The 16230-nt window shown below is 48.4% G+C and overlaps 1 protein-coding gene across 1 annotated transcript in view; it reads right to left on the bottom strand.

The window, feature by feature from the left end:
* Positions 1-16230, bottom strand: part of MGAT4B (alpha-1,3-mannosyl-glycoprotein 4-beta-N-acetylglucosaminyltransferase B) — a 50463-nt gene extending 34233 nt beyond the window's left edge. Inside the window, exon 1 of the mRNA XM_050311948.1 lies at positions 16065-16230. Within this exon, the coding sequence (XP_050167905.1) occupies positions 16065-16161 (97 nt within the window). The 5' untranslated portion in view covers positions 16162-16230. The remainder of the gene's footprint in view (positions 1-16064) is intronic.

Below are 16230 nucleotides of genomic sequence, written 5' to 3'. Positions count from 1 at the left end.
GACTAGGAGTTTGAAAGCTGTTGGGAAGAAGGACACGGCTTCAATTCCTTAGAAAAAACAAGATTAAAAGAAAAGAAAAAAAAAAGGAAAAACAGGCAGGGAGGGGGAGGGGGGAAAGAGAAGGAAAGCGATTGTAAGCCTGCCAATACTCAGAATTTATAAATACTAAGAATTTATATAAAATAACTCATTTAAATGCAGTAAAAAAACCACATCACAAACCGAGAGAAGAATCCTTGGAACCTGAAGACACTGTCTGCAGACAGTAAAAATTCACCATCAATTTCTGAGCAACTACTCCAAGTAGTCACAGGCTATAGAGCATTTACACAGGCACACAAAACAGAAGCTTTTTCCACAGTAGGAAAAGAGGTGCCACAAAGCACAAACATCCCCCTCTTTCCTCTGTGCCCACAGCAGCCCCTGGTGTGACCTCCACCCCTGCCCCTTCACCCGCCCGGGACTCCACAGCAGCACAATCAATCCACCCAACCCCTGAGCACACTGATGGCCAAGTGCTGCTCTCCTCGAAAGGCTCTGGCACTCTCTGCCCCCCAACACGTGTATTTTGTCCAGCACTGGAGCCCTGCTGGAGAACACACAGCTGAGCAGGGTGAGATGCTGCGGCTTGGATGCTCTCTCTGTCCGTGCTCCTGGCAGCTCCCACAGCTCCAGGTTCCTTCCCCGAGCCCTGCAGAACTTCCCAGCCCTGAACAAGGGCTGCAGAACTTCCGAGCCCTGAGCAAGTGCAGACCTCTCAGAGAAACACAATAAATGCCGCTCCTTAGTAACAAATACGCCAGAAGAGAAATGCAAACCCATCCTTCCGTAGGCACGGCTTTTGTGTTTGAGGGGCTGCAGGAGGGATGGTCAGAGCGAGGTTCCAAAGGGATTGATGCACCTGGCAGGTTGGGAACCTTTCCTTGTGCCTTGATTTCCCTCCTGTGTGAATGACACCCAGCCAGCTTTATAGAAGGGCTTTGCTTTTCATCAATTCACTTCCACGTCTGCCACCATCCTCACCCTACTGCTCTGGGGCCCCAGGAGCCCCCAGCCTGAACAAAAATGTCCATTAATCCATTAGAAATTTGGCAGTGCAATGTAACTAACCCCTGAAATATATGTGGTACCAATGTTTGCTACTGTGCAGCAAAAATATGGCATTAACAAACAGCAAGTCCAGCCCAAACTTCTGCCTTATTCATTTTTGTCCGTCACTCCTCAGTTTATTTTGCAATTACATCTGCAATTTATGCTGAAAGACAGTATGCAATTTACAGAACTTGAGCACTTTTTTCAAACCTGAGTGGTCTTTACCCCAAAAAAAAGACAGGAAGCCCAGGCACTCAAATACACCCCAAGAGTCCTGGCCCTCAGATGATACTCTGTAAAATGGGAGCTTTAGTTTTTCTTCATCAGCAGACTGAAGGCTCATCACATAGAGCAAAGCACCAGCCTCTCCTTGGCCAGTCTGTACTTGAGACTTGTTCTATCTTTTCAAAAGCTCTTTTCAGTTACACAATCAAAAAATTCTGCAAGGACTATATCTAGAGCAGCTCTAAAAATTGTCGGTACTTTCCCCGAGAGCTCACGTCAACTTACTGGATGGAGGAGCCAAGAGGAGAACAAATATTTCTGTTCTGCACATAAATATTGCCCCTGACAAAGATGTGCCATGAATAGAATTGCATCCTCACAGCAATTACTGGTACACTCCAGAAACAACGTTTGTACAAGTCAAATAAATAAACAAACGTAGGCTCGAAATAAGAAATTATTTAACTTTCCAGCAAACCACTTCACCTTATAACCATGATTTCTTGCAAACACGTTGTGCTGACTCCTACTCCAGCAACACATTCGAGTACCTGCACAGGTACAAGGGACTCATACAAATCACGTCTTGCAAAACAACTGCTGGCAAAGGGCAGGGTTTGAGTATCCATTGTTCACTGCTCAGCAGTTACATACATTTTAATTCTGACCTCAAAACACAATTTGGACCACGGCAGATGTTTCCTACAGCACAGGCTCGCTTTGGATGAGAGTTAATTCAGTTTGAACATGGCAGCAATGACGAAAGGGATTAAAACATTTTCTGCTCATTTTCCAAGCTTAATGCTGCAGAGGTAAAATTGAGGAAGAAAAAAATTGAAGGGCTGAATTTGTCTCTCCCAGCTGTGGATCTGGATCCAGGCTGGCGGGTGAGGCTGTGCCTCCCTGTCACCCAGGGCTTCCTCTGTGACACCAGCCTCTGTTACAAAGAAATTAATTATTTTAACGAGGTTCTTCCAAATGCACACTGATGTAACTGAGAGGAGAATATGCCTCTAAAATTAGGCAGTTTCAAACTGCTTAATTTTCACCAAAGAGAGGGAACATACTCCTTTGCAAAACCCCTCCTTCCCTCCCCTTGTTACCCCCAGCAGCTCCCTCCTGCTACCCTGTATTAATAAGGAGATCATTACTTCACCAGCCGCACTCGAAACCTTCCATAAGATAAGATCCAATTGCAATTTTACATTCACATAGTTGCCCACACAGAAGAGCCCTGAAATGCTCTTAACGAGTTGTGTGCACAGGGATGGGCTCTTCACACATCAGCGGAACGGGCTGGGGAAGCGACAGCTGCTCCCATGCTGCACAGGCAGTGGAGCAGTTTAAGGGCAAAAGAAGTGGTATAAATAATTGAAATCACAGCAAGAAATGTAGGCAGAGCAGAGGGAAAGAGGGTAACTCCGAGGAAGCTGGCAGCAGGAGGGGATAAGGACTTCGCCTGGAAGCCAAACTAAACAAGAGAGCATGTATAAAACCCACACCTTCTCACCCCTGTGCTGTGCCACACACCAGTAGATAAAAAAGTTCTTGACCTTTTCTGCACTGGTTGGCAACCTGAATTCTACCCACCTAAGAGCCCTCTCTTGCCAACACCTTTCCCTTTCATCCACTCCACCAAATCTGATGCAAATGACCTCCCCCAAATGCCAGCATCTCAGCGATCTTGGTCATCAAATGATGCTGATGAGTAGATGTGGATTTTAAATTCTGCCACTGACAACTGCTTCAGCTACATGGGCCCACTTCTCCCAGCCCAGCCTTTCACAGGAGGCTTCCCAGTGCACCCAGGGCATTCAGGGTGCACTAGAGAGGATCCTGATCTCGGGTGGGGCCTCTGAGCACCATCAGGGGTAGCTGCAGAAATGGCCACCTTTGGTTTGAAGGCTTGAAGAATAATTAACCAGTGCTCTGGAACAAGAGGTGAGCGCTTGAAGTTTCAATCCCACAAGTAAAACACCTCCTTTGATGACCACAGCTGCTACGAAGGGCTAAAGGCTGTAATTTTGCCTGACCTTTAACTACTACAGCAACACTCCTTGACCTGCATTTTAGAAGCTATGAACAGCCCACACGACTCAGGCTAAGCGATCTGCCACTGCCTTGACAGATTTCCAAAGAGACGTGAAGTATCTGCCTTTCTCTGTGTGTGCATCGTGCAAGTCACTCGGGAGCTGTGCAGACACCCGGAAAAAACAAACCATTTCTCTCTGGGTTGTGCTCACCCGAGCAGGAGATGGCAGGAGATCATTTATAATGCTCCATGGAGGTAACAACTCGGGACAACAGCTCCAGGAACCACTCTATCCCAGCACCAGGTTGAAAAAAGGAGACTTCAACAAGCAACTCTGCTAACCAGGTGCCAAGAACCAGCTAAAAATCCCCACCAAGATCTCTCTGCAAGTCAAGAGCGTGTAGGATGAGAATCCTGCCTTACGCAGGAATCAGCTGATTTTTAGGGGTGAACTGTCAGACCTCACCAGACTCCTCTTGCAGAATGGGGGTGGTTTTAGGGCAAAAGCCTGCACCAGGCACTACTGTTAAAGTTAAGCCCTGCTCCTGGAGCCCCAGGGGACACAGCTGTGATCAGGAGGTGAGGAAACCTTGATAATGACTCTTCTGTGTGAGCAATTCAGTTTAAGGGCTGCTGTTCAAGAAGAATGTCACCAAAACAAGGTGACCACATTTCTGATAGGACTGGTTTCTTGAAGAGCCTTCCAGAAGCAGCAAGGACACCGTGTATCCTCTCGTTTACACACAGCCCTGCTCAGCAAAGGCCTTACTGGGGTGTGCCCAAAGGCACATCAGACCCTCGTGCAGCCTACCTGTCCCAAATTTAAGCCTGGCATGGAAGGGCTGAGCTTCATGTGCCTCTGAAGACACCCACTAGTTGGGACAGGCAAGTGACAGCTCACAGTCATGTGAACAGCAAATCTGGTGCCAAGGGCAATTTCCAGTCCACAGCCAAAATGGGCATACCAGCTCCTTGGATTTTAGCACAAAACTGACCCTTGTAACCTCTCTATGAGATATGAAGGAGACTGGAAACACAAATCCACCTTGGACAGGATAGCATTTCTTCTTTGACTTCTCACTAAAAGCAAGGAAGCCCTTCTGTACTTACAAAAGACAACTGAGCCTGAACAGTGCTGCCGTGGCAGTGGAGATGGGAACCTTGTGGTTTCGGAGGCTCTGCCACTGAGGAGCTACATTTGAGCACTCCCATATGAGTGATGGGAGCCCTTCCCTGACAAGACAGCCACGAACAGCATCTGTCCTCCAGAGTGCAAAGGAATGATGTTGACTGCCAATCCTCCTCTTCCAGCTGGAGGATGGCTCGTGGGCAGCCATCTCAGCTGAAAGTCCCCAGCCCAGCTCCCAATGTAGGACACACAGCCTGGATGCTGCAGCTGGCTCAGGGATGCCTCAGTTCACTTGGTGAACACTTGGTGTGAGGCTGGAGAAGAGAAACGACTCTCTGACAGATGGAAAATGCAGCCGCCCGAGCTGACAGGGGATAATGAAGATCCAGCTGCTTCCTAGAGGTGCATTTCTGACACCCACCTTCTTAGAAGTGTGTTTTTGTGGCCCACACCTCCAAACAGCATGGGGTCACAGAGAACAGAGTTCCTGCAACACAAAGCTTTGAACACTTTTAACCTCATCCAAATGTCACGGTCTCAGTCTCCACAAAACTGTTCCTTTCTCTTCCTGCCATCCTCCACTCCATCCATGGGGTGTCCATTAGGTTCAAACACAAAGGCAGCAAAGAGCCTACAACAAAGAGCCTCATTAACTGACTGTACAACTGGGTTTGTTTTGGAGCATGGTGTCATCCCCACACTTCAAGGCAGAGCTCTTGACGGGGGAAAAGAAATGGACCAAATTAAAAAATATCTTGCACACCTTAATATTGTATGCAGCTCTTCTGCCAGATTTAAAACAACAGCACTACCAGCTGTAAAAGGGAAAAAAACCCCAGGAAGTCTCCCAAAACAGCAGACCAAATGAAAGAAGAAAAAGATGAAGGAGGTTTCAAATCCGCCCTGGAGAGAATGTGTGTCACAGCTTTAACCTGTTGTGGGGAGGGGGAAAAAAGGAACCAGGACAGCAGAGACCAGAAATCAGATTTATCAGGACCCACCAGGTAGATAAAAGATATGTGATCACCAAGCAGGGATGGCTGCATTGGAATCAACCAGCTTTGAAAATGTCTAGTCAGCTTTAGCATTTGATACACATGAAATTGGTGTCCACACAAGGGTATTCTCCTGAAAGGATGGGATTTAATGCAGTCGAGATAATTATCTAGATCCTTCTTTATCCCATTAGTGGTTTTCATTCGCATCCTGGAACACCATAAGCGGATTGTTCAAGAATTATTTGCCATCCGCTGTTTCAATCCCGATTGGAATTATCTTTATACCTCCGTATGAAGAAAAGAGATTACATCCCTGCCAGGGCTTGCTGCAATGCCCTCTTTTCTGAGGCTCCTTTTACCATTTTTTTAGGTTCTTTAAGGTGATGAAACGAATCAGAAAACAATTGTCACAAATGTGAGTTTGCCCTCTCCACCTCTTCCTTCCCCACACGTGTGTTTGGGAGGAGGAGGAAGAGACGCTGTTCCCACCACATCCCCTGCAGGAGATAAATCACTGCACCTGCACAGAGATGAAGCTCAGCGAGACTTAGTCACCGAATTACCCAGGACAGGATCCAAAAACGCTTCCAGCTTCCTTTTGCACCACAACCCACTAATAAAAGAACAAGGACAAAACTGTTAAAACCAATTAAACATATCACTTGATGCATGAGAAAGAAATGGGATTCACTGCACCAGAGATCCCAGGGGCGTATGCTGAACGTCGCCTCTCGTGCTCTCCAGTAATATATGTCACCGTGCAAGCTCCGATGGAGATCAAGCCAACATCACTCAAACAGCCAACACAACCCCTTGCTTCCAGGCCTAAAACAACAAGAAGACAAAATTCCCCTCCCAGCCACTCCAAGTGCCTGCCAGGTTCCGTATTAATGGAAGAATTACATCTCCGTCCAGGTACGGTGAGGGCACAGCTTGTCTCCTCATGGGCGCCAGGGGCTCTGCCCTGCAGTGAGGAAAGATGCCTGGATGCCACCAAAACCATCCCTCCTCCTCCTGGAAACTGAAGGAGGTAGGCATTCAGACCCTCCATGAATAGGAATGCATGTATTTTTTAAAGAATCGTGCTTTGTGGCTGTGTAATGAGATCCGTAGGAGAGGTATCTCTATAAACAAGATATTAAAAGGGGGAGGAGGGACACAATAATAGCAGGTGCCAATTACTCAGCTCCCAGCAGAGACTTTCCGATTTCTCACCTTCCCCCAAAGCAAGATGTGTCGCTGCATGGCAGCACGTTCACGTGCAAGTGTAAGACCCTTTTGGAGTGTTGCTCCTCTCCCTCCAAGCAAAGCTCCCCTGTGCCCTCGCTGCAGAGGGGCAGCCCATCGCCCACCAACCCTGCGCCAGGGCTGAGACTAACACACCATGAAATTAACTTGGAAAGTGAACACAACCCTGTTTTTATGTGACTTCAGAATCTGGCCGCTCCTCCCATCAGGAGGAACAGCAGATTTGTGAGCTGAGTGCGACTGCCAGGTTCGCATCCCTGCAAATATCTGCTTAGTTTCAGGAACAAAGCGCCAGTAATGATTTTGTTATTTTAAGATGGCGGCATAGTTTCAGACAGTTAATGTCCACCCTGCAACTGGAGCTGTCAGGGAGTTCCCATCCTTTCAGGCAAGCACACCATGGTAATGATTAATATTACAAAAGTAATCCGAGCTTCTAAAATCATTATTTCCAAAATCAGCAAATAATTACCAAGGCCTCAGCAATCAATACCCAAGATAAATAGAAGATTAAATTGCAAAAGAAACAGAAGAAAGTAGTTAATATTTGCCAAACACATGCCAAATACACTTTTTCATGGTAACCAAATACTTCCAGTAAATAGATATTTTAGCTCACTGGAGAGGCACTTTCAGAAAGTAATAAATTAATCCAATAAAACAGACAGACAGGGTGGAACCAGACATTAACGAAACACAAACTCATCTATATGGAGCCAACCCACAATCCATGTCCTAATTATGCTCATCCACCACTCTGGGTACTTATCTCCCCCACCCAGGTCAGCCCTTCAGCTCGGGGAAAATACATGTTTCATGCAGATTCACTGGCACGACAGAGTGGAGAATTTCAGCCATCTAATGATGAAGCTTGTGCTCAGCCAGAATCTGCACTTCCAGTTTCTTTCCTAAATATTTCTTGCTCCTCAAAGTCAGCAAATTAATCTCCTTTTGAACACAATTTCTGTTTTTTCTTCAGTGTTCAATGTTCAAAGCTGAGGTGCTGGATGAGCTCCTGCTGCCCCATCGGCACCAGCCACCCAACAAGACACCTGTGGAAACAACCCCCAGGGCCTACCACCACTCTGGAACCAGGAGGGTTTGTCCTGGGGGGCTCTATCCTGCCTCACCACCACTCCTGTGACCCAGGTGGACCCAGAACAACCCCTGACACCCAGTGCAACGAGCGGCACCATCTCCTCCTCAGGCAGCCCAACCAGCTTCTACCCAAAATCACTGCTTGGAGTTAACAAAGCCACACTATTGGGTGAGTATCTGGTAAAGTTCTTCAAATAGTGGATAACTTGAACTGGACAAGATTAAGACAAGGAAGACGTGTGGGAAGATGTCCATCCTGGTCATTTTCTGCAACATCAAAGGAAGAAGAAAGGGAGGGAAACTGAGCGAAATAGAAGACAAAGAGCAAAGATATCAAAGCCAGCTCCAGAGAGCGCGATGAGAGATGACACGAAAAAGGAATAGTTAAAAACATGAAAAGCAAGATCAAATAAAAGATCACAGTCAGGGCACAAAGCAGAGGGAGGGGAGACCACCACACTGTTTTCACCAGCATTAACTGAATAATTCATTTGACAGGTACTTGTCTGTGGCAGTGGGTGAGTCTGGGAGAGTTCAACCACCACCCAGGTCCATCCATTCACCCAGCAAAGCATTGGTCAAACACTGCTCTTGCTCTTCACATGGGGACATGCCTCGGGGACACTGCACAGCAGCTCTGCTCCCCTGACATCTGTCTTTTGAGGAGGAATAAAGAAATTTAGTTCTCCCTCAGAAAACTTCACCAGTTTCTTCTGTGTGAAGTTCTTGCTGCTGGCAGGGTTGGTCTCATTACTACGCTTTCAATAAACTAGGGTGCAGAGGAATTTAGTGTTATCACACAGATCTTAAGCAGCTCATTTCTCAGCATTAGAAGTGTTTCTTTGATTATTTACAAGAGCTCATGAAGGCTACACAACCTTTTGGTAGCACAGGCCTCCTGCCTAAGCCCTGACATTCCTCAGAACAGTGACAATGCACAGAGGATTCATTGCTGCCTAAGTACAAGTAGCGACTGACAAAAAAAGGGTCTCCAGCTTAAACCTTCCAGAAAGCTCTTGCCATCACAGGGAGAGAAAGAAAAACCGAAGGGCTCTAAGGCAGACTTGAAAACATGATTAGGATGGTCTAAAAACTCACTGAGGAACAGGCATGGACCAGGCAGCAGCACTGACACAGTTCAACACCGTGTTCTTCCCCCAGTTCAGCATCCATCCCACTACCAACAACTCCTAAACCACCAGAGCAACAATTATAGTCACAAGTAAAGGGACACTGCAACACAACAAAACTCATCATGAACATAAAAGACAGGTGGAGATTAATTTTTGCCCAAAGCTTCTTTAAAGCCTAACAATTTACATGTTAATGCTACTGCTGTCCACTTTAATATAAGCAGAAATGAAAACACCTTGCACAAGACATTTTCGTGTGCATGTCGAGTCACTTCAAAATACAGATTAACCTTTAGGTAAGTATTTATCCTGTACACAGCACAGAAGGGATAGAATATTTAAGTACTGGGAGAGGCACTCCAAGGCAGGGGCAGGCAGGAGGGAAGATGGAGTTACAGAGTTGTCTCTGTGCATCAGAGATGCATCCATGCTAATGCACTGATCCAGGAGACTTAAATGTGTCTTGACACCTGGACAAAAACAGCAGGAGAAGTGGCCAGTGACACAAGTAATGCAGAAGGAGATTATTTAAAACAGGAATCTGCCACTCCCAGATTTTCTTGCTCTGCAAGGGAAGCCTGATGTGAGCTCAAAAATAAACCCAAGAAGGCCACTGCTGAATAAAAAGCCCCCTGCACTGTAATTCAAATGGAGAAGGCAGAAACAAAGTATTTTCCTCCATCGAAGACAGCAATCCTCTGCCTGCATCAGGAAGCTATTAAGCAGATGCTTGATCAGCCCTCCCTGAAAAGCCTCTCCTACTAACAGCACTAACCTGCCCATCCCTGCTGGAGCCCTTTGATTATTTTAATAATTTCCACAGTCCTTTAATTTGCCCAGTGAGTTCTGCCACCGCAGCAGCCCCCTTCACCCACCCGGCCCCCCAGCCTCTTGGGCTTTGTCTCACGGGAAAGAAAACTTCAACATTAAAATGAGCACGAAAATTATGTGGAAAATCTTCACCTGAAATATAAAAGCATCACTTCCAAATATTTCTAGGCAGGTGGCTCAGCCTCACCTCTGCAGGGGTTTCCTGCAGAGCCCTGGTGCCAAGCCAGGCATCCCAGGATGGGTATTTGTTTGTGTTTCTTTATACCACAAACAGAAAAACTGGTCCTTTGGTGACTGGTTTGGGTTTTGTGAATGGGGAGAACTGTGGATATCACAAACCTATCTGCAGTAGCCTTATCCATCTATTGCTAAAGCAATTTCCCCACTACTTAGTGGCTTCAAGGCTTTCTAGAGATGACTGGCAGCTTCACTTAAACTAGCCAGCTATAGATGTGTTTTACATTAAACACTAAGTGAATAATCAATGAACATTCAGGATGTAAGTACAAATCAATTATTTGTTTTAGATGAATCAAAGGGAATTGCAAATGAGATAGAGTTTTGTTCTGCAACAGAAGTAAACCAAGAGAAGTACTTGATCTAATTGGGGGATGTGTGTTAACTTCCTCTGACTGCTCCTCTCTGACACAGACCCTGCTGTCACAGAAGCCTGGCTGTGTCCTCCCAAACCCTGTGACAAGAGATGTCACTGTCCCCAGAGAGCAGATGGGAACTGAGGCATGAAACCAGCCAGCTGACTTTTACAAGACTGGGAGAGGTACAGCATAGCAAGGACATAAATCCAAACCTCCCACTCTGAGGAACACAGGTTAGGAAAAGTCCCCTTCCACTTCCAGTAACTTCAACTCCATCACACAACTGCAGCTCTTACTGTGGGAGCAGCAACAGGACACGGACAAGTGCACATTCAAGGCACTTGAAGAGCCCTGTTTAAATACCTACTAAAAACTGCAAAAAAAATAAAAACCAGAAATAAAGGTGTCTCCAGACAATGAAAAATTTATTTTGCTAAATGCATATCAACAGATTGCGCAGTGCCCCTTGCTCTCGAGATGGATTTGGTCAAATCATAGGCAGGATAATTTTGCAGATGCTGCTGCATTCCCGGTGCCAATTCCACACAATGCCTGCTGACCACCACACAGGCCAAGTAGAGGCTCTCAGAAAAGCTCCTGTACATCTTTTTATTCACCATGCTTTTTAATGACAGATTTCTAGACTTCACAGTTCCTCAGCCAGGTCCCTGCCCGCACCTCCTCAGCCATCAGAAGCGCTCCCTGGGTCTGCTGTCGGCCTCTCTCCTCCTGGGAAACACTTCCAAGGACTGCACTGAAGTGACCCCAGCTCAAACCAGGGCTTGCACTCACATCCGTTTGGCTGCAACCAGTGCTTAAGACCTCAAAGAAACTACAAAAACCTGAAGTCGAGCTGGTGCAGGCCACATAAATGAAAAAGCAGCGGGAACCCCCAAATGCCGCAAGATACGGCTCATATTTAGCGGTACCACAAGCTTTGACTCCGCTGCTTCCAGAGCGGATTAGCGTTCACGGCTTTTATGCACTGTATAAGAAGACTTTGTAAACACACCCAGAGGAACATTCCTCTGGGACAAAGCTGGCTTCCCACAAAGGACACCCCCAGCGAGCAGAGCATCCTGCCACGAGCAGAGCATCCCGCTGTGCGCGGAGCATCCCGCTGTGCACGGCACAGAACAAGAGATGCTTCTTTACAGAGGTGCTGCCCGAGCCTTCCCTGCTGCACCAGAGCAACGTCCACGCTGCAGCCAGTGCCCCAAAACCACCAACCACCTCACATCCCATTCCCCACCACGCCCACAAGTCAAGGGAGAGACCCCGTGCTCAGATCTGCCCCGAGATACCTGACCGGGATGCAAGTGGTGAGTCCTTCAAGGAGCTTGGCACATCTGCTCCGAAGAGCTTTCACAACGTCCACAGGAAAAAGGTTCCCCTGGGATGAGCATCCAAAGCACCACACAATCACAACTGATCTTAGGGGTGTGAAGCCCCCACGCAAAAAACAACCCCACTTTGCAGGCAAATCTGCAGGCATGGATGTACCTGCAGTTGGGGTTTTACAGTGGAAGCCTGGAGCTGGTTGGCACTGGGTAACTATAAATCATTAAAATTTGAGAGGGAAAAAACTTATTAGGGGAAGCCTGCACAGGCAACATGAGTACAGAGCCTGCCCTGAGCTACACAGCTGTACTCAGGAGGTGCAATCCCAGCTTCAGCCTGCAGCATTTCCAAGGGGCAGCATGCTGGGAATCTCCTTAAAATGTTCAACACAAGGTTTAGAATTTCCTATTCAATGTAAAACCAAACACAAACACTTAAACCCGAAATATCCTGCAGTATTTATGGCTCTGGGTTGCAAGGGGCAAAGAGAAGGGCTGCATAAACACTACATGGCTGGTCAGCTCGTCAAGATGAGAACAAACATTATGGATGAGGACTGAACAGTTTTTGTCATTGGAAAGAAAAAAACTCCAATTTATTAAACCTGGGACCAGGAATGAGAGAACATCAGACTTTGCCCAAGATCACCCACCACCATGACGCACAGCACGGGGTCCACCTCCGAACGCCCCGTGATGCCGGACACCGGCCGCCTGGGTGACTGGCTGTGCTATTTGAGGCTGCCCTTCTCTTCCCACTCCAGCAGACTATTTCAAACCTCATTTATAATTGGAAAGAGGCAGCATCTGCTTTTGCAGACCATGAGGTCAAAACTTTACTAATAACCACAGCACGGCAGAACGTCATTAGCAGGTAAACAAGCCCTGAGCTGGTCACGGAAAAGCAGCTCTAGAGATGGTTTGTCCTGGTTTATTTTCTTTTGATTAATTGTTTTGTCCTCCCAACACAGAGTGGGAAGACAAGCAGGCTCTGCGATACTCTACACGTGTTTTAATATCATTTTATTCCCCACTGGAGGCAATGAGGACACCTTGCCAGCCTTCCCCAGAACTCAACAACATGAGCAGCTCAGGATCACTGGGAATTGTCTCCAGTCACTCACAGGGGATGGCTGATGTTACAGAGGACTGGCAAACACAAAGCCTATCTTTGAAAAATACTGGGATGGGAATAAGGAGGAGGCAGGAAATTACAGAATAATCAGCTTAACTTCAGTTGAAGTGCTTAGAAGAAAAGGAGAACTTGAGCAAGAGATAACCTCTGTTTATCAAGAACAAGTCACATAAAATCTCTCATATTTCTTTCTGAGATGGGGTGCTGGGACTTGCAGGAAAAGGTGAAGCAGCAAAGATTTCAGAGAGACCTCTGACAGTGTCTAATAGGACGTTCCCATAACACAGTGAGGGATGCAGGGGGACCATTGCTGGGAAGACCATCAGTGAACTGGTTGCTGCTCTCTGAGCGCAGACTGGGAGCAGGTTCCAGTGGAACCCATCCCAGCTCCGATACCACTCAGTGTTTTCATCCACCACTTGGCTGACGGCAGAGAAAACATGATGATTGCCTTGGAAGGCTACACCAAGCTGAGAGGGACTGCAAGCATGCAGGAGGACAAGATCAGACTCCAAAACAATCCTGACACTTTAGAAGGAGCAGTCTGAAAAAAAAAAAAAAAAAAGGATGCAGTTCAACAAGGACAAGTGTGAGGTAATGCAATTTGGTAAGAATAATTAACCAGGCAAATACAAGATAAGGAATGAAAAAGCAGGAAAACTTCTGGGATGGAATGGCTGAAAGGTCAATGGGATAAAAAAAAATTAAACATGAGTCACCTGTGGCAAAAGTAAAAAGCAATCAGGGGGATGTATTAACAGGATCACTGCACGTAAAAGATGTGAAGTAATCCCTTAGTCTTTTGAGCAAAAATATGGCAGCAACTTCAGTCCTTTATCACAGGCTAAGCATCATTCCTCACCATGGATGAGAGTCCACAAAAGAGTCAAAGAACAACTGCAGAACAAGAATACATGACCTAAAATGAGTGATCAAAGGAACCAGCCTGGTTTAATCTATATTAGTATAGGGAAACACAGTAGCAACTTCCAAATATCTACTGGGCTCCTGCAAAGGACAGAAGGAACTTTTCTGCCTGTGCCCAATAAATGGAGAAAAGAAGAGCAATCATAAAACTAAACTGAAGAAGAAGACATTTCTGCTCAGATCATAGGAAAAATCCAATATCAGGGCTGCTAAATGTCAAACAGATTGTCCGGGGAGCTTAGAGCATCTCTGTCACAGGAGTTTTTTAAGAATGAATATGACAAACATCTGTCAGGAAGGGGTTGGTTATCAACCATCGTGGGTAGGGCAGGAGATGGAGTGAATGACCTCCCAAGGTCTCCTCCAGCTCTGTATTGAATAACGGCCTGATACGTAAATGACCATAACAGCCGGAAACCTGCCGTGCTGACACAGCCCCACCGCGTTATCTGTGACCTGTTGTACAATCCCTGTGGGCAACTCACTGTGCTGCTGTCAGAGGGAAACACACACCCCAGGGAGGGCCCTGCCGAGAAGGACGGGGACAGTGGGACCCAAGGCACGTGCATGAGCAGCAGGTTAAAAATAAAGGTGAGTCAAAGGAGGACAGGCTGCCCAGTAGGGATAGCCACCCTGAAACCTGGAGGGGCTGCTCGGAGCCCACACAGCACTGCACACTGCTTGCACTTCGTTTATGGGAGGAAGCTCAGAGCAGAGCTGCTGCTCAGGGGTAACCACAGAGCAGCTCTCAGAGTGCTCTCCTGCCTCTGCACAACCACCATGGTCCAGCATTTCCTGCCGAAAGGGCACACACCAACACCGGGCTGTGCAAACGTTTTGGCCAGTTAAAAATCCCCCCAGCAGAAGCAAACCAATCCACCAGTACCCTGACACAGCATGTCAGCGAAACCTCTGCGGGAGGCAGCTCTGGTGGGATTTAAACCACGTTAGAAGCATGACAGGAAAGCCCTTCAGTGATGAATGAGGCAGTCCAAGCAGCCGCCCGTCAGACTCCCGAAGCTGCTGGGAGAAATGGCACATCCCAAGTTCTCCTGCCCTGCTGCCAGGGAAGTGGCTGGGCTGGATGTGTTGACCATCAGAGCCAAAAATCCTCCCCCACCCAGAGCTGCCCCAGCCCTGACACCAGCTTTGCACTATGCACAAGCTGCATGGTGTGCCACGGGATTGCAAAGCCACCAAGTCACGGCTTACACTCAGCAAAAGCTGCTTCTCACCTGTAGCAGAGAGAGATGTTTATATGGCAAGTGGGAAGAGGGAATCAAGGGATGGTTGGTTAGACCACACACTTAAATGACCTTTCAAAGTGCAAGAAATGGAAGAGCTGAGCAATTACCACACCCTTACACAGCACAGATACACAATTCAGAAGCAACTATCAGAGTTGTCCTCCAGGCCAGGATAAGTCTGGTGCCCTGCTTGAGTGAGAAGCTGGGTGGGGAAAAGCAACTATTATATTGTCAGGAAAAACCAGCAGTGAGCATCTGGTGATACCTGCTTGACATTCTTCCCAGCCTCGGTGGGACAGAGCCCTGCAACCCTGCTCTACAGCCACCTACTCAGTGCAAAGCCAGCATTGATATTTGAGTGCTGAAGCCGCAGCCCTCACACCTGTCCCACATCCACTGAAGTAACTGGACTCAAGAGCCCTGTTTAGGGAAGGCAGGGCTGCTCAGATCTCCCCTCACTTCCAGTTTGCCCATAGAACCCCCAGCATCCCAGGTCTCACCCCAGTTGCTGGCATCACCACCTCTCCAGACAGATTTAACCCTCCTGGGTTCCATCACCCATGGAGATTTCGGCCATAAACATGGGAGTGTAAAGAAGAGCATCGCCAAAGCCAAGCCCAGTACAACCCGACCTGGACGACAGACCTTGTCACCCCGCAGCTTTCCGAACATCCATGGGCGCCTCGGGCCAGAGCGCACCCGTGGGGAAGAGGGGGACACCCGTCCGGGCACCTCCCGCCCAGCTGGACACGGGCAGGGGCGCGGGCACTCCGCGCCGGGAGTCCCACGGGCCACGGTCCCGAGGCGACCAGGGAGGGTACCGGGGGGGCCAGGGGCGCGCAGAGTCCCGCCGGGTCCACATCCCTGAGGCTCCGGCAGGATCCTGCCCGCCGGGATCCCCCAGGTCCCGCAGGATGCTCAGCGGGTCCGGATCCCACCGAACCCCCGGGCGCGGCTGGCGAAACCCCCGCACCCCCTCCCCGGCGGCGGGGCGGCGGCCGGGCCCCCGCGGAGGCGGCCGAGCCCCCCTTACCTTTGTGCCCGCCGAAGGCGCCGTACCAGGAGAGCGAGAGCAGCGCGCAGAGGCAGCCGAGCAGCAGCGTGAGCGCCGTGCCGCTGCGGAGCCTCATCGCCTCCTCGCCGGCGGGGGCGGCCGCATGTCCCGGGCGCGGCGCGGGCTCGGCGGCCCCGGGGGGCCC

The sequence above is a fragment of the Myiozetetes cayanensis genome, unplaced genomic scaffold (genome assembly GCF_022539395.1).
Source record: "Myiozetetes cayanensis isolate MyiCay16 unplaced genomic scaffold, myiCay2020 scf17, whole genome shotgun sequence".
Classification (NCBI taxonomy): domain Eukaryota; kingdom Metazoa; phylum Chordata; class Aves; order Passeriformes; family Tyrannidae; genus Myiozetetes; species Myiozetetes cayanensis.
Note: the sequence above shows the minus strand (reverse complement) of the source record. Positions and strands in the feature narration are given on the sequence as shown.